Genomic DNA, 20,432 nt, shown 5'->3' on the forward strand with positions numbered 1-20,432 from the left:
GTGTATTTACATATCAAGCAACACTCGTAGGATCCCAAGCATACTTTTCAACCTTTGGTAAATTGTTTAGTGTATTCATGTCTGCAGCTGAGAGTTCAAAATCAAGATTTATATTGTCCGCAATGTGCCTTGGATTCGTAGATTTTGGAATAACACCTAGAAGAGGAGAAAAATACATAATTCACAAACTTACATAGTTAAACAATTTACAAGACCCTAGTACTACAGGAGAAAAGGAATTTGTACTTCATCTGCATTACTTTCACAATTTTGTTTCCATTCATCTTATGTCACATTGACTAATCACAATGATGAAGGGACAATTGCAAAGAAACACCCACGCCAAGATGGGCTCTGTGATTTATCCATGCACCCCCAACACCAGTCAAAATTTCAAGCCCCCTATTTTATTTTATTTTAATTTTTTTTTTTCAAAAGTCAAACATTTCGGCTCTAAATTTACACTTACACCCATCCTTCCCCATTTGGATAACTCTAAATAAACTCTTATACTCAAACCTAGAACATGCAGTTACAAGACCATAAATTGACCACCAATGTACTCAGCTTATGAGTGTAATGTAATCGCACATATATGCACAGATATAATCACAAATACGAAGCATAACCAAGTAAAAAAAGCTACATTCGGTCTTGACAAGATTACTACTATTGCATTCATTATGAGTGGTACGATTTTTTTTTTATTTCAAGATATTACAATATTTTTCCTTTAACTTTCTTACAAATATTATCAGCTAAAATTGCCAACAGTACAGGAAATCAGCATATTATTATGTAACCCATTTTTCTTTAGGATTGCACCAAGGTACAATGAAATCATTAGTGCATTAACATGTTAAAGGACATCTAATTGCTTACTGACAACCATAATACATAGGGGCATGCATATTTAGTTTTTGACGAAAAAACGAAATTTGAAAAAACACATTGTAGTGTTAATTTTTCATGTTTTTGAAAGGTGTGAGATGCATTTTGTGACCATGTTTTGTCACGAAATAATGCGAAATGAACTGTAAAAAGCGAAATTAACTCTTAGCGGCACCTTCTGAGGTCTGAATTATCCTGAGAGTTATGCAATTCCCGGAAAATTGATTAATTCTGTTGTTAATATTGGAGAAACAAAAATTGACTCCTTTACACAGAAATAAACTTAATACTCGGATAACTACATAAATGGGCTATTAGAAGTGAAATGTTAATTCTGTGGAATAAGTGTAGTTTTTAAATCAAATTTAGGATTATATTCACAATTTTAAAACCAAAATGTATTTTTATATACCACTTTTGATCCAATTTTTCACCGCTATAACACCGATATTTTATTTTATTTACCGCTTTTGAACCCGAAATTGACTGAGTTTTTATACCGAAATTTTGCTTTTTTTATTTACCAAAAATATGTGCCTCTAATAATACACAATACACTGGACTGAATAACCACAAAAAGGAGAACCTCAAATAAGAACACAATAAAAAAGATAAAAACAAATAGCATGTTATAATATTAAAAAATTATGTACCATATTCAATTCATGCATTTATGTTTTAGAAAGAAAAAAAGAACACACTAATTATATGGTAAGATGACCATGTATCCCCAATGAAAAGCAGTTTGATAAATCCCGATAAACCCCAACCCTGAAAGGGTATGTGAATATTTAAATTCTTCATTATTTTCTTAAAGATAGCAATAACAAATCATAATAGTCCAAAGGGGTCGAGGAAGAGATAGTGTGTAGAGTGCAGAGCACATACAAGGCCAACCAGAGCTGTGTGAAGACACCAGTGGGGAGAACGGAGTGGTTCAGTATAAGTAATGGACTAAAACACCGAAGTGCTCTTTCCCCACTGCTCTTCATAATTACAATGGATGCAATTAACAAAGAGGTGGGGAAGAAGATAGGAGAAAAAGAGATGAAGGCCCTGTTCTTCGCTGATGACTTAGTGATATGGGGAATCAGGGAAGAAGAAGTACAGAGACAGCTTGATAGTTGGAATGAGGAAATCAGAAGAGAAGGAATGAAATTCAGTGCAGAAAAGAGTGAGGTGCTAATAACAACGAGAAACAGAGCCATAAATGAACGAAGAATAAAGATGGGCACGGAAGAGTTGAGAGTAGTGGAGAGCTTCAAATATCTAGGAAGCATAATTGAGAGAAGTGGAAGAATAGATGAGGAGGTAAACAGAAGAGGACAAATGGGTGGGGGACTATATCAAAACGTTCGAAGATTAATATGGAACAGGGATGTACCTATGAAATGCAAGAAGGTAATGTATAACACATACTATGTGCCAATAATTACATACAGAACAGAGACTTGGACAATGACAGAGAGAGACAAAAGAAAGATGCAGGCAGTGGAGATAGAATTTTTAAGGAGTATATTGGGGAAGACTAGAAGGGCTAGAATAAGGAATGAGGAGATCCGACAAACAGTTGGTGTGGTGAAGCTTCAGGACACACAAGGGACAGATGAGATGGTTCGGACACATGAAGAGGACGAATGCAGAAAGACTACCAGTAAGAGCTTACAATGCATAAGGAGTGGAAATAAGGCCAAGGGGGAGACCAAGATGTCGGTGGAAAGAGCAAATAGCAAAGTGTTAGAAGAGGACAAGATTGGAATACCGTGGAAAGAGAGGAGTGGTGGAAGTCCAGGCAAAAATGGAGAGGCTTGACTTCTATGCCGACCCAGCATGAGGCAGGAAATGGCAAAGGATGATGAATAGTCCAATGTACAATAACAAGCTTTTAGTTAGAGATCGGGAATACAAGAGGAAACATAGCACACATATTGGGGTGTAAGGGGTGTCCTTATCTGAAAGCACTCAAATGTCACCTTGTTTTTATGTAGTACATCTGGATTGTATTGTTTGCAGCCTGGTCAGGCTCCTATAGGGTGATCAACTCTACCATAATTCCCCGGATGTCCCGTATCAGAGTTGTTTTTTTTTAAAATTCTCCTGGCATTGATATTCTATTTCTCCTTATATATTTAAAAACAGTGACATGATCTGGGAAGGAATAAAAGTTTGCCTTAACAAAGCTGTCAAAGACACTATAGGGTACAGGGAAAGAAAGAAATGCAAGAAACCATGGATCACAGAAAGTATGCTCGAAAAAATGGAAGAAAGAAGAAGATGGAAAAATATTAATACACAGGAAGGAAGAAAAAATGCTGAGAATTCAATAACCAGCTAAGGGAAGCAGATAAGGCAAAAGAAAAATGGATGAAACAAAACTGCCAAGAAACAGAAAAATTAGAAAAAAGAGGGAGATATGACCTGATGTACCGTGAAATTCAATGCCTGGACTTTACAAAAAAGAAGTGGGAAACAATGTGGATGATAGAAGATGAGAATGGAAACAAAATTACAGACAAACAGGGAACAAATACATACGGGTTAGGACTAAGAAACATGCAAGTTTGTAAATTTTTATTCTCTATTGTGATCTGTATATTATATAAAATTTGTTTAATATTATCCATTCCATAAACATTTGCTGGAGCGATGCCATGCTGCTAAAAATGAGCAAAATTTGTCGCAACTAAATCTCCCTTAAACTCATGGCCGAAACATGGTCATCATATGTACCTACAACCAGGATAATCCTTTGTAGGATTTGTGTTGTGACTGTTCTTTCATCCAACTCATCTTATCACCATTCTTCGTCGCAATTAGCCAAAAGTGTCAGAAAAGTGTCATAAAATAACATACTTAAAATCAAATAAAATCACTGTAATGCACATATTTAATTACTTGTATTGTGATATTCTGGAATACACTGGAAACTCCATTATATATTTTTCAGGTGCTTGTAGCCAATGTGATTTAAAATAACCTCCACCTCCTCTCTGGAAGGCACAAGGCCAGTGCATTGAACTGCATCACCAGTCTCTAGATATCTATTAGGGTGGATCAAATGAAAACGAAACAGTGGATGTATTGGGTTATATTTATGTATGTGTGTGGCGACAATCCTGTGTAGAGGTAAAGAAGAAAACACCTACTGCGTAATGGACTCACCCTAGATAGTTGCACGTGAGCACGTGATATGCGTAGGTGGTCAGGCAGCGGTATTGTCCAAGAAGGGATCCACCGTTTGCACGCAGCAATCAAGGCCCGACCTGTTGTTCCCTTGAGTGGTTTTGCTGCATGACAATGCGTGGTCACATATGTCAGCTGTTACAAAGAACATGCTGGTAATGTTTGGGTGGACAGTGTTGGAACACCCACCAAATAGCCCTGATCTATCGCCATGCGACTTCAATATCTTTGGTCCGTTGAAAAAGGCATTGAAAGGTTGGCACTTCCACTCGGTCAATGAAGTCATGCACAATGTTTGCAACTGGTTCTGATCTCAGTTAAAGAAGTTCTACGAGCAGGGTATTCACCACTTGGTGAAACAGTGGGACAAGTGCTTGTGTAACTTTGGAGATTACATTCGAAATAAATCTTGTTGATTTCAATCTGTGGCCCCTGTTCCATTTTAATTTGATCCACCCTCATCGATCAGAGCCTGCTACTTTTTCTATTCAAGTAGCTCCCCACTTATCCTCACAATGCTAGGTCCTTCTAACAGGGATCGAACTTCAGTGTGTCTGCACCAATAGTGAGATCACTAACCGTTTGTCTGCAAATTTATAATGTGGGAGTTTTAAATTCCAGTAATGCCAATCAAGGTTCAACTGTATCTCTCAAAGCCATCACAACTTCAAATACTTACCTATGCCTTGCTGTATGGCCCACTGCAAAAGCACTTGAGCTGGAGTTCTGGATATTCTCTTTGCAATATCCGCCACCGCAGGCTCTTGCAGCACCTGCTTGTTCTTGGTTGTCCCTAATGAACTGTAGGCTTGTAAGTGGATGTCGTTATCCTTACAAAATTGCAGTAGGTCTGACTGCACATAATGAGGATGATATTCAACCTGTGAAGTGATGTAATAATGATAATATTTTGGTACTAAATAAGCTTGGAAGTAATGCGCACTACAATAGGCTTGCTTTGTTTGGAAGAAACTATAAGTTGGTTAAGTAGATCATATTGCAAATTTTATTCACCATTTATATTATAAGCAGCACATTTATTGTTTTTATAGCAGGAAATGATTTCACAAACTTTTCATTTGCATCATCAGACTAAATGGATTTTGATTTGATTTGGTTTATTTTACTTTGATTTTCTGCCACTTTTGGCTAATTGCAAAGAAAAGGATGAGTGAAGATATGATGAAATTGATGAAGGGACACTCACAAAAAACACCCCTGCCCAAGCCAGGACACCAGGGACCTCTGGTGTCATAGCATGCTGTGCTAACCACTACGTCAGGTAATGTTGGTTGACTCTATGGAATCAACAGAAGGAATCAGTACTATAAGTTATATAGTTTACTGAATTTCTTTCTTTTTTCATTATCACAATTTATATTTACAATGGTCAATTTATCAGGTGGTTGTACATGAAATGTCAGATATTGGATAGACGTAAGTTGGATATTCCCAAATGCTACCAGATGGTGCCAGTGTATCAGAAAGTGACACGTACATATCCCTGCATGTGAGCAAGGAATCAGTTGAATGCTAGCGTGCCATGTGATCATATAGACACAACATAGATGTAAGCCAAATATGCCTATATTCTCCTTTAAGAGTTTAAACTTTACCAGAACGCAGAGCATTTTGACTTGACACAGTAAATGAATGAACCATTCCAATTCCTTGAAAGTGAACTACGACAAACTGCGAGCACTAGTGGAGTCTGACTCTCGCCAAATTCTATGAAAATGGCAGTGATATTGGATGTACATTATTTGCAAGAACTTGAAAATGTCAAAAAGTTGGGTAAGTGGGTTCTCACGAGCTCAATGAACAAGAGATGATGCATTGCCTGGAAGTATGTCTTTCTCTGATCTCCTGGAACCGAAACATTCTGCTTTCACACAGACGTGACAAAAAAAAATGGATATTTTATGATAAACATCCTAGCACTGCCCCGCGCAATGACTAGATGCTGATGAGGCCCAAAATACATGCCTAAACCGACCCTTCATCCGAGGAAGATAATGAGGACTGGTGGTGTGCAGTTTGGTATTCTTCACTATTCATTACTGAAAACTGGTGAAACAATGAATGCTGAGAAGTACTGCACGCAGCTGGATGAAATGCATCAAAACTTACAATATAAGCAGCCTATAGTGGTCAACGGAATGAAGTTTTAGTGTTTCATGACAGTGCGAGGCCCCATGTGGCAAGAACAGGAGTGTGAAAACTACACAGCTTGCTGTATGAGGCTCTTCCACATCTGCCATACACACCAGATCTCTTGCCAACAGACTACCACTTTTTTAAGAATTTGGACCATTATTTGGTGGGGGAAAAAGTTCACCAATGAAGCAGCTGTCAAAAACGCCTTTGAGGAGTTTCTTCAGTCCAGAATGTCGAACTTCTACGAATGTAGCATTAATGCACTAGTTCCTCGCTGGAAGAAGTTTATGGCCTATTTTGATTAATAAAAGTTCCTTTCCACAGAGTTACTGTTGTTTGAAGTTTCACTACCAAATCAGACATTTCATGTGCAGCAACCTGATAGTTCCATCTTTAAATATGATCTTGTACTTCGCCAGCCCCCGTAGCTGAGTGGTTAGCATAGGGGTCCAGGGTTTGAATCTCAGACTGACCATGGATGTTTGTAGTGTCCATTCATCAATTGCATCATATCACTCATCCCCAAATTTGCAAATTAGCCAAAGTTGCACAAAAAGCAAAGTAAAATAAAGAAAATAAATCAATGATCTTGTACTTTGGTAGTATATTGATTCCTGTATCAATAATTACTTGAGTTTTCAAGATATTTTCTCATCTTTTTCACTTTCACTCTAACTGGCAGAGTGGTTAGCATAGTGTACATTGACGTCAGGAGTCCTGGGTTCAAATCCTAGCCTGGGCATGGATGTTCTTTATGAGTGTCCCTTAATCAATTTCACTCATCACTCATCCTCATCTTTGCAATTAGCCAAGAGTAGCAAAAATGCGAAGGAAAATAAACAAAATCAATCAATCGATATTCCATATGAAAAGAACTGGGCCTCCACGATGGCATAGTGATAATGTTGTTGCCTTGTAATTATATGGTTTAAATTCAGATCCACACTTCTCTTCAATGTGCTTTACAAGATGATGGCATTACACTTGGGGAGGCCCAGCTGATGAAACAAAGGAAAAAAACAAATATCAGAGCAAATGATGGAATCATCACATACCTGATTTACAGCTGGTTTGAAGGCACTTGAACACAAAAGCTCCTGTAAATGTCTGACGGTGTAGTTGGAAACACCTATAGCACTTAATGCACCATCTTGATGAAGTTCACAAAGTTCGTCCCAAGTCTGAAGCCGCAGTGCCTTGTTCTGAGGATTATTGACTTGCAGCTTGCCAGCTCCTGGCCAGTGAATGAGGAACAGGTCTAGGTATGTCGTTCCTAGCTTTTTAAGGCAAGTATTAACTGCCTGCTTAACATTTCCCGTACCATGATCATGAGGATCTGAAACAAAATAATTATTTAATGTACTTAGCATATATGTACTTGCATTGTTGTAGTGTACTTTTGTTACTTGACATCACTGTTCTGCCACTTCTGGGCTAATTGTGATGATGACTGATGATTAGATGAAATTGATGAACACCCTTGCCCAGTCTGGGACTCAAACATGGGAACTTCAATGATGAGATCGAAAGTCAGCTACAACTTAACATATTCAGTCATTGGGCTAAGGCTGACATGTTACGTGTATTAACAACTTGCATGTGTGTGTGTGTATTACACTTTCTGTCCAAAGAACTGGAGTGTCAAAATCAAGCTGAAGTAGAAACAAAAAATGTGTGCTGTGGAATCTTTGAGTATCTTGCTAATTAATGTACAGCATGTGAAACTAATTTTTTTTTCTTCAAAATTTTGACTATGGGTGCCTTTTCAAGATTGAATTGAATGGGTCGAGTCTGTCTGCAATATGCCACCAAAGACAAGTGGAAAAGCTGCCAAAAAGGCCGGAAAGGCCCAGAAGAACATCTCCAAGGGAGACAAAAAAAAAAGAAGAAATGGAGGAGGAAGGAGAGCTACACAATTTACATCTACAAGGTGTTGAAGCAAGTTCACCCAGACACTGGCGTCTCCAGCAAGGCGATGAGCATCATGAACAGCTTCGTCAACGACATCTTCGAGCGCATTGCCGTCGAAGCTTCCAGGCTGACTCATTACAACAAGCGATCGACCATCACCAGCAGGGAGATCCAGATGGCCGTCAGGCTGCTCCTCCCTGGTGAACTGGCCAAGCACGCCGTCAGTGAAGGCACCAAGGATGTGACTAAGTACACCAGCTCAAAGTAAACGCAAGGATATAGTTACCTTGCCGAAATGAAACACAATATAAGCATCATTTGTTGAAGCTGTGATGGATGCATCAGCACTCAGGCTATTTACAGGCTCTTAGCAAAAACGAACTAAAAGAAGGCCTTAAAAGATGGAAGTAATTTGACTACAAAACATTTATATCAGAGATCAACTTATCAAAATTAAACTAAAGAAACTAAAATCACTATACCATTGATAAAATCTGAGCCTGGAAAGTGGCACTCAGTGGCATTTGTGTGTACAAAACACAAGAAGATGGTCACCCCTTAAACCTCTCTAGTGAAAAAAAAAAAAATTGTTAACATGAGAACATTTAATCTTCAGGTACCATTCCGTACTACAGTTAAAACATGTAAGGAAATAAGTAATAAAACTTGTAAGGTAAAGAAGGGATAGGCATTGACATTGATTACCATATTAATGCTACAGGTAGTGTCCAACCACAGATGATGAGACTAGCTTGGGAAGACAAATCTACATGCAAAGAGGAAGCAGGTAGAAACTAGGGATGGTCACAAATCTGGATATTGAATAATTTTCTATCCAGATTTCAAATATCTGGATAATGGATAATATTCTATCCAGATTTCAAATATCTGGATATTCTGATATCCGGATATATATGGATTATCTGGATATCCAATATTCAGATTATCCAAAATGTGTGTATTATTTGAACAGTTTTACGGGTTATCCACATATTCCTTTATTCATCACTTTCACTGCACGGATTTTCTACAAATCCTTCATGAAATCTGTTCTATCCGGATGTACAAAATCTGGATTATCCAGATAATTTGAAATCCAAATATCCGTTATCCACATTTTATGGCCATCCCTAGTATAAACATGAACACTGTAGGTTTCAGTTTAGATCAGCATTTGTTAGCATGCATCTGGGTGTTCTTTTTCCACTCACATTGCTGTGTTCGTGGTTTGCAATGGCTATTACAGGTCATTACATCCCATCTTAATGTAGTTTGCCAGTGACATTACTATGTGTCAAACTACAGACAAAGATTCAGTCACACTACAATGATTAAGTAGAAGACAATTTTCACGGAACCTGGTTCCCATATCCATACTACAGCAGCTGGACTCATCCAGTTAGTGCACGCTAGAGTACTGGATGGGACCACTTTGCTCACACAAACTCGTTCGAGCCTTCCACACTCAATTGTACCACACTTGCACTGGAATGATTGGCAACGTCCCGTATTTCAGAACGTAATAAGCAACACTGTCAACCTAAAACCCAATACATGAAAGGAAACCACTCTGTGGAATTACAATTCTAAATAATAATTCCATATATATTTTGTAAGACTCAAATGCAATACAAATGAAAGTATGCAATATCTACAAACCAAAACATAAAATGGATACACATGCTGACAGACCAGCCTAAGCAATTACAAATATTGTATCACAGTGCAAGAAGTACACGTACATCATTGATCACATACCGAAAAGGATAATAATATTCTGCAAAATAATAAAATGCAGTTATAACTAGAGCTGATCCGATACCGATGCCAATACTTGTATAATTCCAGAATAAAATAAAAAGGCTAGTTACCAAGTCATACTAACTCGTCACATCACTAGGCACATATTTAGAAATATATAATTTGGGGAGCCAGTCCGAGCCAAGTGTCTCAGAAATATAATAATAAAATTGTTTCTATTTAATATGAAAATTAATTAATTAGTACTTAATTTCTCTGATGCATATGGAGTATTGTTATATGTAAGCACAGACTAAGAAACGGAGGAAAGACAACGTTAATACTTATTTTGTTCTTTATTTCTTGACTAAAAAATATTGTTATTACATAAATAGTAAATAGATGCTACAAAATCAGATAAAACTGACGTCAAAGTCACAGATTTCTGTATAAACAGGAGGTCACAACAGAGACAGCGAAGGTACAGATAAATAAGTTCTCCTACGAAGGAACTTTCTAAAGTCTAGAGAAGCGAATCTTCTAAATACTTGCTGCTGCTGTTCATGCTCTGTGAATTTATCATTCAAAGTTGTGAGCAAATAATATCTGCTGTCTACAATTTCACTCTTCACTGCAAATAAATTGTACAAGGGGGCTGCCCTGGCCCCTGCCTGGCTATGGGCATTTTAAAATGTAGGTCCAGTCCCGATTAGCTTATCTTCCTTAGTACTGCCAATCAAAGCCATATGTTCCCAATCTAATCTTGGCGGAAATGATTGACTTGGTTTATTTTAATTTGGTTTTCCGCAACCTTTGGCTAATTTGTAAAGATGGGGACGATTGATGATGTGATGAAATTGATGAATGGACACTCACAAACATCCATCCCCAGGCTGGGATTCCAACCCAGGACCCCTGGCATTGTAGCACGATGTGCTAACCACTCCGCCACGGGGGCTGGCTTTTGGCGGAAATGCATAACCCTCATTGGCCGATACCGGCAGTCACACGAAAGACATAAGTGAAGAGGATAAGTATCAATTGCTGATTCCCCTTCGTGCTCGAACGTAGATAAAATAAAGCTAATTTCAGTGACCTTCATCCCTCTTTTCCAAGCACTCCGCAACTACCTGACCTGGCATTAGTGCGGCAGGGGGTTAGAAACATTCACTTATATTACGACCACGATCTTCAAGCAAGAATTGGCAATGAATGGTTTATTTCCCACAGTGTTAACTAAGCAGTTACATGCCTTCATGGTCACACTTGGGTTCAGTTTTCACTTGCCCATGCCTAAGATATTGACATCTGCTTCCCAGGAGGATGGGGGTTTATAATCCAGTGTTTCTAGGAAAATGTATGGATGTCCTGATCTTCCAAATCTGTCACAAGGAAGGGTGAACCAACTTTTAGAAAGGACAAATGTTGAGACGAGCTGTTGCCTTTGCCCGCTTCTCTAGCCACAGATATCTTTGGTATCGGATGGTATTGGTAAAAGAAAATTAACCGATACTCACTGATGCCAATACATCAGTATCGGCTCAGCCCTAGTTATAACATTCAATCAAACATCATTTTAATGTGACAATAATCATAGAAAAATAAAATTTCAGCCTAGGTAGTTTCAGCTGATAATCATCTATTTCATTTTTATATATGTCAGTAAGATATACAAAACTGCATTTTAACAAGGAGATGATAACTATGTTCACTTCGTCTTTTACTTCACAACCCATATTTCAGGGCCCACTACCATAGAGAAATGAAGGAAATACGTGTACTAATAGGGTCCGAGAGTTCAAGTGTATTCCACTTGTTCGAGCATTTTTCACTCGAGAGGAAGACCTATCAATTCTATATGTCATATAGATTTGCCTGTGCAAACTGTTTAGCTGCTTGAGCGAAAACATCTCATTGCAGCACTCTAGTGCACACACTCCTGCGTCAGTTGTAGTAAAACGATATGAAAATAGTGGCAACAGAACAACCAGTTTCCTGATGAATTCAAATTTCACAGAAAACAAATTCTACAAATTGTATGAATATTACACACAAATTAGAAGACAGGAATAAACACTAAAATATACTTACCAAGTTTGGATGTCAGGAAAATGTCTTGCCTGGTGAGATTGTACTTTGGAAGGTAGGTCTTCAATGCTAGACCAATATCCTCTTCATTCCTGTAAACAGCTGCTGTATCTGAAACACAAACACATTTATCTACTTACTAAAACATTTCCTGATGAATGCATGTATCACCGATTAATGATTGACACTTCTGATTAATAACATTTGTAACAGTACTCTATCAATATTGATACCATTATAATACAATAGTGCACCATTCAACCATAAAATAACACACATTTTAACCTAATAAGACAAATACATTTTAACTTTCAATGTACATTTCTTTAGTTCAGTTATTAATATACAGGGTGTTTCGTAAGTTCATTTACAACACTTTGGAGGTGATTGTACGAGTGAAAATAAGGTGAAAAGTTCATGTAACAAAATTCCGGAAGCGGCTTTGTTGCCGAGTTATTGACATTTGAAAACGTGGGAAAATGATTTTCCGAAGTGAATAATGGCAAAATGGGTGGAGAGAAGTCATCGGTGTTGGGCAGTCCACTAAGAAATTGGGTACGCTCTTGTCAAAAAATCAAGCAGCAATGTTGTGCAATGTCGGTGCAAGGGATTCCCCAAAGGATGCAAATGAAGATATTGACGGGAGTGGGGTGGGTGTGCGTTCTGCGTGAGCTGGTATCGACAAAAATTGGCATGTGTTGAATGGCTCCAGAAAACAAAGAAAATTTCCTGAGCGAAGGGCACCATGACATAAAAACGAAAAAAATGAACTGTCATAGGTTGCATACCCTGAAGGGCAGATGGGTGTCTGTGTGATCTGACGTTAAGTACCACATTTCCCGCTAGGGGCGCCAACAGTGTAGGTTTCCTCATGAAGGAGCGCACGTGTCTGTGCCATTCGTGCTTCAGGTGCTGTGCCAGCAGCAGGTTGTTAAAAATTCACGGTTGAATGGAAAGACGTGAGGTTCTTGGACAGTAGTGTTGGGCAAACATTTGACCTAGCAGTGTTACGTGTTAATTCTTAGCCACAGCCTATCGTGTTCTGTGAAGTGTACTAGTGTTAACGGCCATAAACACTTGTAGCCCGGTGTACAGGATGGCTGCATACACATCCCAAGAGCTGGCGGACATGCATCTGAATTATGGGGAGGCTGGAGGTAATAGCCGTGCTGCAAGGCATCTGTATGGGGCACGTTTTCCAAATAGGGTGTTACCATCACACACCTTATTTCAAACTGTAGACGCTCGACTTCGGGAAACAGGATCAGTGTTGCCACCTCGTTGAGAAGTTGGACGACCACGAAGTGTGCGAACACGACGGTTTGTGGAAAATGTGCTAACTGCAGTGATGGATCATCCAGGCACCAGTACACGTGCACTAGTCCATGAACGAAACACCTCCCACGTGAATGTGTGGCGAGTCCTGGCAGAAGAGGGGGATGCACCCGTACAAATTGAAGAAAGTGCAAGAACTTTTACGTCGGGACTTTGGCCCACGTGAGGACTTTTGCCAATGGTTTGTTCATCAAATTGAAACTATCCCCAATTTTCAGAATACGGTACTATGGACTGATGAGGCTATCTTCACGAAAACTGGTGTGTTCAATAGTGAAAACAGTCATGTGTGGGAACATGAAAATCCACATGCACTGCTAGTGGCACATCCATCAGCACAGATTTGCAGTGAATGTGTGGTGCGGGATACTGCATGACCATTTGATTGGATTCTACATTCTCCCTATTCGCCTATGTGGACCCACTTATCAAGCATTTCTCAGTGAGGTTTTGCCTGAACTACTAGAGGACGTGCCCTTGGCACTGAGACTGTAGTTTCAACATGACGGTGCACCCCCACATTTCGATCGGAATGTGCGCCATTTCCTCAATACCGTATTCCACAACCAGTGCATTGGCAGGGGAGGGCCTGTGCCATGGCCACCTCGATCGCCTGATATTACGCCCCTGAATTTCTTCCTCTGGGGAGAGATGAAACGCCTCGTTTACGAAACACCTGTCGTGTCAGCCGAGGACCTCGTTGCCGTAATCAATGTAGACTCCAGGGCGTTCAACCGTGGCTGACGATGTGGTGGAAGCTGTTAGGGAGAGTTTTGTCCGCAGTCTCCAGATTACACTCCACTCGACTTTTTTTTTGTGGGGGTTTGTGAAAGATAGGGTGTACACCCCTCCCCTACCTCATAATCTTCATGAACTTCAAGATCGCATCACAACAGCCATCGCTAATGTTACCCCTGAAATGCTGGTTAATGTTTGGCAGGAAATTGACTTACGTTGGGATGTGTCCAGGATGACCAACGGTGCACACATTGAACCATAACAGATTTCTAATAAAAAACTTGAAGTGCTTTGCTGCATAATGACATATAAACCAAGTCTGTATGTGGTTCCAATAGATAATTATAAATTATTGAAGTTGTAAACTACATAAAGAACCACCCTGTATAATCAGGACTAGGATTAAGGTAGTGAACCACTGTCTAATGTGCCTCCACTAAGGATGGAACCCAGAACCCCACAGTAAAAACGAATGCACTAGTCATATGTCATGGGAGAGGCATGCCTATCATACTATTTAAATACATTACTAGCTCATGAATATTTCCTACATACAAACTTACCAAAAGATCTGTAGCCAGCTTTCAATGCTTCATTCACAACATTGAATATCACATCACGTCCATGTATCAGGTACGTGCCAACTTAAAAAAAGAAGAAAAACCAATGTCAAAACCAAAACTGAAAAAGAAGGCAGGTACTCAGCCATGCAATTTTTATATAGCAACAATGGTAATAATAAATAAATATATAAAATATTAATAAATAAATATTATAATCTTGGGTATGAATACCACACTAGTCTCTCCCCTTCTCCCCAAAAGACACACACAAGCAAAGATGAAGCAAATTATCACAAATGAATCATCATGACTGACAAGAGTCTCATGTGGAACTAGTGTGACAGCAACATATTATCGTGCCTCAATTCACAAATTACGAAGAAAAATGCACAAAAACAGACTTATCCCCCAAGTTGAAAGAGCCAGTCACGGACATTTTTCCTTCCTGGAAGAGTTTTCTGCGGTGGTACCCCGAGTCATCTGTGGACTGAACAACAGTGGTAACCTAACTGGCACAGCAAATTTTGCAAGATGTTGAAACACAGTTATTGAAAAGCAGGGGGATTGTACACTAAAGGATTGTAACGAGATGCTGCCTACAATACAATAAATATAAATAGTGTGCATTATTTATCATTTATTTACTGGCCTAGGTTAACCCAGCCCCTACCTAATAAATGGGTACCTAAAGGTAACTATGGAAATAAACGTGTCTGGAGCATGTTGCTGGTCAGATCACTACCATAAAATGGCCGAGATTGAGAATGTGTGGGGCTCTACCTCCATGGCCCTCCATGAAATGGTGCAAATGAGCATGGGGGAACTTCACCTTTACCTTACCAACCTATATCACTTCAATTTTCCCAAATACTAAAAACTAGGAACGTCACCCACAAGGTTTACATGCCTATTGCCCTTCACTACCAGATTAATATATTTTTATTTTAATCACTTGTGAATGTGGTTAAAATATAGAAACTTCCTTAAGGGTTACAGACACTCGAAAATGCATTCTTTTAATAGAATAATGAAGATATTATATCTTTTAAGACACAGTAAGATGTTTTTATAAATATAGAAATTATTTAAAAAAAAGTTATATCCCTATTTCTCAGTTTCATAAATACTGAGATAGCCAATGTATTATTAAATTATAATTTTATCCATATATCACCCCACAAAATATATTTCCAGATTTATTTCTTAGTCGCACATGACTATACAATAAACTGTTTACCTATCATTGGCAGAGAAATAGATTGATCATAAATAGACATGCATAATGCTCATTTTTCATGTTTGTGAATGGTGTGGGGTACATTTTCTTACCATATTTTGTCACAAAACGATGCAAAATGAAATGTAATGCAATATAAACTCTTTAAATACGACATTTAGGATTTATTTACCGACAAGACTTTCTGAGATCTGAATTATCCTGTGAGTTTTGCAAAATCAGGGGAAAAATTAATTAATTCTGCTGTAAACATTTGAGAAGCAAATGTAGACTCCTTTACACAGGAATAAACACAATACTCTGGTAACTATACTTTAATGTGCTACTGGAAAGGAAATGTTTATTTGATGCAATAAGTATAATTTTTATATAAAATGTATTATAATGATCGTTTTAACATTGATATGCCATTTTATATACCACTTTTGATCCAAAAATATAACCAGTTTTGTACCGAAATCTTGCTATTTAACTCACCATAAATATGTGGCTAATCGTAAGATTAAATATTCCATTATGCATTTGCATACAAAATTTCATGTGTATTTTTTTATATTTGCTAATGAAATGGTCATGTTTGCTAGTGTCTGAGCAGGGGTTTATCCAGAATTTTCCATCGGGAAGGGGGGGGGGGTTAAGTATACATTTAGAGCTAAAATGACCATAAATTGGGCCTTTCTGGACAACTTTTAGGAGGGTGTTGAGGAAATTTGGGGGGTAGGGTAATGTTGGGGTGTATGGATAAATCACTATTTCTAAGCAGGCCAGTCTGTTGCTCATCATAGCCAGACAAATGGGCCAATCAATTTAGTTTAAGTTGTGTCAGTATTTATTAATCTTTCAGTTCACTAAAATTTATCGTTATAGCTCTGGTAGTTTCTGAGATCTAGATGACATAGACAGATGCAATCAGCAAAGTATACTTTTTTTTAAGCTCTGTTGGTTAGTACTCCTGTAATATTTGTAGGCTCGCATTTCTGTAACTTGAATCAAAGTGTATTTTCACAGATCTTGAGAGATTTGAAATAAAATATTTAGACATTAAAATATTTTACTCCGGGTATTCAGAGATAATGACTAATGTAAAAACTTTCTTACAACCAATAATTGGCATTCTTAGTCCATTGTTTAGATGAACCTTTATGTCGCAAGGTGGCATTGGGCTGAATTCTTGAAATTACTGAAAATAAAAGAAAAAACATTGTTTCTATTATATCAATACATATTAGTTTGGAATATGAAGTAATCACCAATATATTTACATATTTTTAATTAGAAAGATGACTACCAGCCATGCCACAGTTGTTTATAGTTAGAAAGTGTTTCGCTACTTCACGATAGCAGTACTTGTGCTACACTTAGTCCCCTGTTCCCAGCATATATACTTCAAACAAAATTATAATAAATAAATAGGCAGCATTTGCAAAATGATTCTTCTGAAAATTTATAGGATTTACAAATAGACTCCTGGCCTGGTAGTAATGATTCAGATTTTGCAATGGGAGGAGGAGGAGGAGGAAGCTGTCCTCAATGTGTAATTAAGCAAGCATGCAAGTGTGTAAGTTTGATGTTCGGATGAACTAAGTTGTGCAATTTAAAGATGCAGAGAGTACTAATGGTACTAGTTTACTATCCTTCGGACAGATTCCTTCATTTCTACAGAAGAAACTCTTACCGTAATAAGTTCCTGTAGTATGTCTAACATCTGGAAGGTGTTTTGTGTGATGTGGGAATGTTTCATAGCAGAAATTCAACCATTGACGCATAGCCCCACGAACCATTCATACATAGCCCCACGAACCATTTGCAGAAACGTACGTTCTTCAGTTACAAAAACACTTTAAAAAAAAAAAAGATCAAAAAAATGTGAATACACGTTAAAAAATGATCCACGAAGCAGATAGGTAAGAAGTTATAGGTGTCCGAAGGATAGTTAACATTTACCGTATTAATTTGTGAAAAGTGGGTTTGAAAGTGATCATGCTCACCACTGTCTAAAGCACATTTTGGAGACGAAGGAAAGTGCTTAAAATATTACAGCAATCAAACATAACCTACTTTCAAAAATATAAATAAAGCATGAACGAGTGTTTAATTGTAATACTAAATGCACCAAACCTGACACATATTCATGTTCTAATATTGGGAATATTATTACGAGATGCAGTATGTAATCAGTATGCATTTATAGACATGCATAGAATTTAATTCATGTAGATAGTGTGGGTATCATTAAGATATTGGACATAACGCGATCGGAACCTGGACTTGTGTACTTGCGTACCTCAGTCGATTTTATATTCAATAGACTTAAGAAAAAGGTATGAATGAAAAATATAGAGAATGTCTCTAATTACGTTAATATTTGGTATACTAACTAAATTTGGCCTTCTAATCACGAATCTGTTGTTAAAATGCCGCGGACGCGTGTAAAAATTCACAGGTAGCCCCACAAACCACTGACGAATAGGGTACTACTTTACTATACATGAGACACCTATCAATGATTTATTTTGCAATTTTTTACATTGCTAACGTACTATTCTGCATTGCAGAACATTTCTTTATGTGAAACAATGAATTTCTAACGAAAATAATGTCTATTTCTTACATTAACGATTACTTACTGTTGTTCCTTATTTCCACACACAATATGGCGATAGCTTACCCGTTCATCGCACATTGTGCCAGTGTTTTGTCGATTTGGAGTGTGCATGCAGTGTTGCAATCTTCTTCACCGAAAAATACCTAAATTTAAAAAAAAAATTAAAACATTTCACGAAATTTTTTCACCAAAAAAAGTTGAATTTTTGACATAAAGAGTAATTATTAAACCATTGATGTTAGCCCCACAAACCATCCACGGGTAGCCCCAAAAACCATTGACGTTAACCCAAAAATTCACGATAGCCCCACGAACCATCACAAGGTATGCCTACTAGGTTAGGTTAGGTTCCATTAGCACTCCATTCGTTCAATTTAGCATATACGAACAACATCGGCTTTCTCGATGAAAGAAAATACACGGAATTCTTTTAATTTTAACCTTCCACATCCTGCATTCAACTTCTTTCTTCAAGATTCCATGTTGAATTACAAATTCCACGGCATCTTCCACACCCAGCAACAACTTCACAACGCATCCTCGACACGTCATCTTGTAGCGATAACACAGCGTGGTTTGAAACACTGACTATGGGGTTTACGCATTGTGCTCTCATGCAGAAAGCAAATGGCAGCAGCAGCAATAGCACGTCGGAAACAGATTTTCGTAGAAAACCACAGGCTTTCGCATTCAAATGGATCAAAACTACATTCCTGAACATCAATAACGCTACAGAAAATTATTTGCGTAAGTACTTTCTCCTGTAAATTTGAAGAAATCCGTCTCGGGTATAGTAAAGTGTCACCAAATTTCGTTCATAAAACAACGCGAAAAAGTTTTTTTTTTTAAAAAAAAATCAACTTAGCCGAAATCAGTTTTTTTTCTCACGATTTCCAGACGTGTCCGTGGCATTTTAACAACAGATTCGTGATTAGAAGGTCAAATTTAGTTAGTATACCAAATATTAACGAAATGAGAGACATTCTCTATATTCTACATTCGCTCCAGAAAAAAATTATATCAAGAAGCTGCTTATTTCAAGAACAAATATGAATGACATGGTAAAGGGAATACAGAATAAAATCTAGATTAATTAACCTAATCATAATTAATATATTTTCAGGTTTAAAATGTTCTTCAGTTTATGAATTGCATATCAAATTGCAAAATAAACAAGACTTTTGTGAATTTGTAGTGAAATATTTATAAATGTTTATAAAATTAAACAATGATCTTATGTTACTTCTTCTTTAATGAGCTATGTTTAAATGACAAATAATTTAACGTTATTAGTAATTACGAATGGTGACATTTAATACGCAGTAAACATACACGATAATATCGTATGTAAGTACTTCATTAGAATGCGTTTCAGAAAATTAAGAAATATGATGAACCTACAATTTATGTAACTTTGACAAGCAGAACCTAAATGATGTGGCACATCTTCAATTTTCCATTTATCAGTATTTCAACTTCAGAATGCAGCACATGAATTACTTAGGCAATTATACTACCTGGTTAACAATACATGGAACTGACATTCATTGCAATGTTGAATAAACCTACTTCAAAGAAACTGTACTTCATCCTAAAGGATGGACACACTCCGATACATCACCAAACAAAACACTTCGCATTCTTCTTGTTTCATTTTTTTAATATTGTTGCAGCAAGTAGAGTGCTCAAGTACAAACAGTTCTCACTTTTGCTGTAGATGTCTCTGTTCGTTTATGCCCTTCCTGCCTGGTAGCATACTCTTTCGAGATCTTGCGGAACTAGCTCTCCTTTGGGGAAATAAGATATTTCGCACGAAATATCAGAGAACAAGGGTGCAAAATTCCGAGGTGAGGGGAGGGGGTCGCAGTGGCGTGCCCAAGGGGGGTTGGTTGGGGTTATACACCCCCTTTGGCCCAGTATTCCTTAAAAAAATAACGTCAAAGGTAGGAAAAGATGGCGAAATGTGGGCTGACTACCAGAAAAA

The 20,432-nt window shown here is 37.7% G+C and overlaps 1 protein-coding gene across 3 annotated transcripts; it reads right to left on the bottom strand.

The window, feature by feature from the left end:
• Nucleotides 1-13: 13 nt before the first annotated feature.
• Nucleotides 14-20,107, bottom strand: LOC145986563 (putative oxidoreductase YtbE). 3 transcript variants are annotated; one of them, XM_083120716.1, is made up of 7 exons: nucleotides 20,018-20,107; nucleotides 16,942-17,023; nucleotides 14,607-14,687; nucleotides 11,974-12,081; nucleotides 7,287-7,567; nucleotides 4,754-4,955; nucleotides 14-156 (listed from the first exon to the last, which is right to left on the bottom strand). In XM_083120716.1, the coding sequence occupies exons 2-7, from the start codon at nucleotides 17,000-17,002 to the stop codon at nucleotides 14-16; spliced, it is 876 nt and encodes a 291-aa protein (XP_082976842.1). In that variant the 5' UTR covers nucleotides 17,003-17,023; nucleotides 20,018-20,107. The 3 variants fall into 3 exon arrangements, with proteins under 3 accessions (XP_082976842.1, XP_082976843.1, XP_082976844.1); XM_083120717.1 differs by having other exon boundaries at nucleotides 19,966-20,065; XM_083120718.1 differs by lacking the exon at nucleotides 20,018-20,107 and adding an exon at nucleotides 19,850-19,907.
• Between the last annotated feature and the right edge of the window lie 325 nt (nucleotides 20,108-20,432).

This window comes from Lepisma saccharinum, chromosome 4, assembly GCF_977018435.1.
Source record: "Lepisma saccharinum chromosome 4, izLepSacc3.1, whole genome shotgun sequence".
Classification (NCBI taxonomy): domain Eukaryota; kingdom Metazoa; phylum Arthropoda; class Insecta; order Zygentoma; family Lepismatidae; genus Lepisma; species Lepisma saccharinum.

Bases quoted from the DNA above. Each gene is read 5' to 3' on its own strand.
- LOC145986563 (XM_083120716.1), bottom strand. From the start codon at position 17,002: ATGCCACCTTGCGACATAAAGGTTCATCTAAACAATGGACTAAGAATG. The intron at 14,688-16,941 runs GTAAGAAAGTTT...TCTTTTTTTAAG, and splicing joins AAGAATGCCAATTATTGGTT to TTGGCACGTACCTGATACAT. The intron at 7,568-11,973 runs GTAAGTATATTT...ATTTTGTTTCAG, and splicing joins TTTCCTGACATCCAAACTTG to ATCCTCATGATCATGGTACG.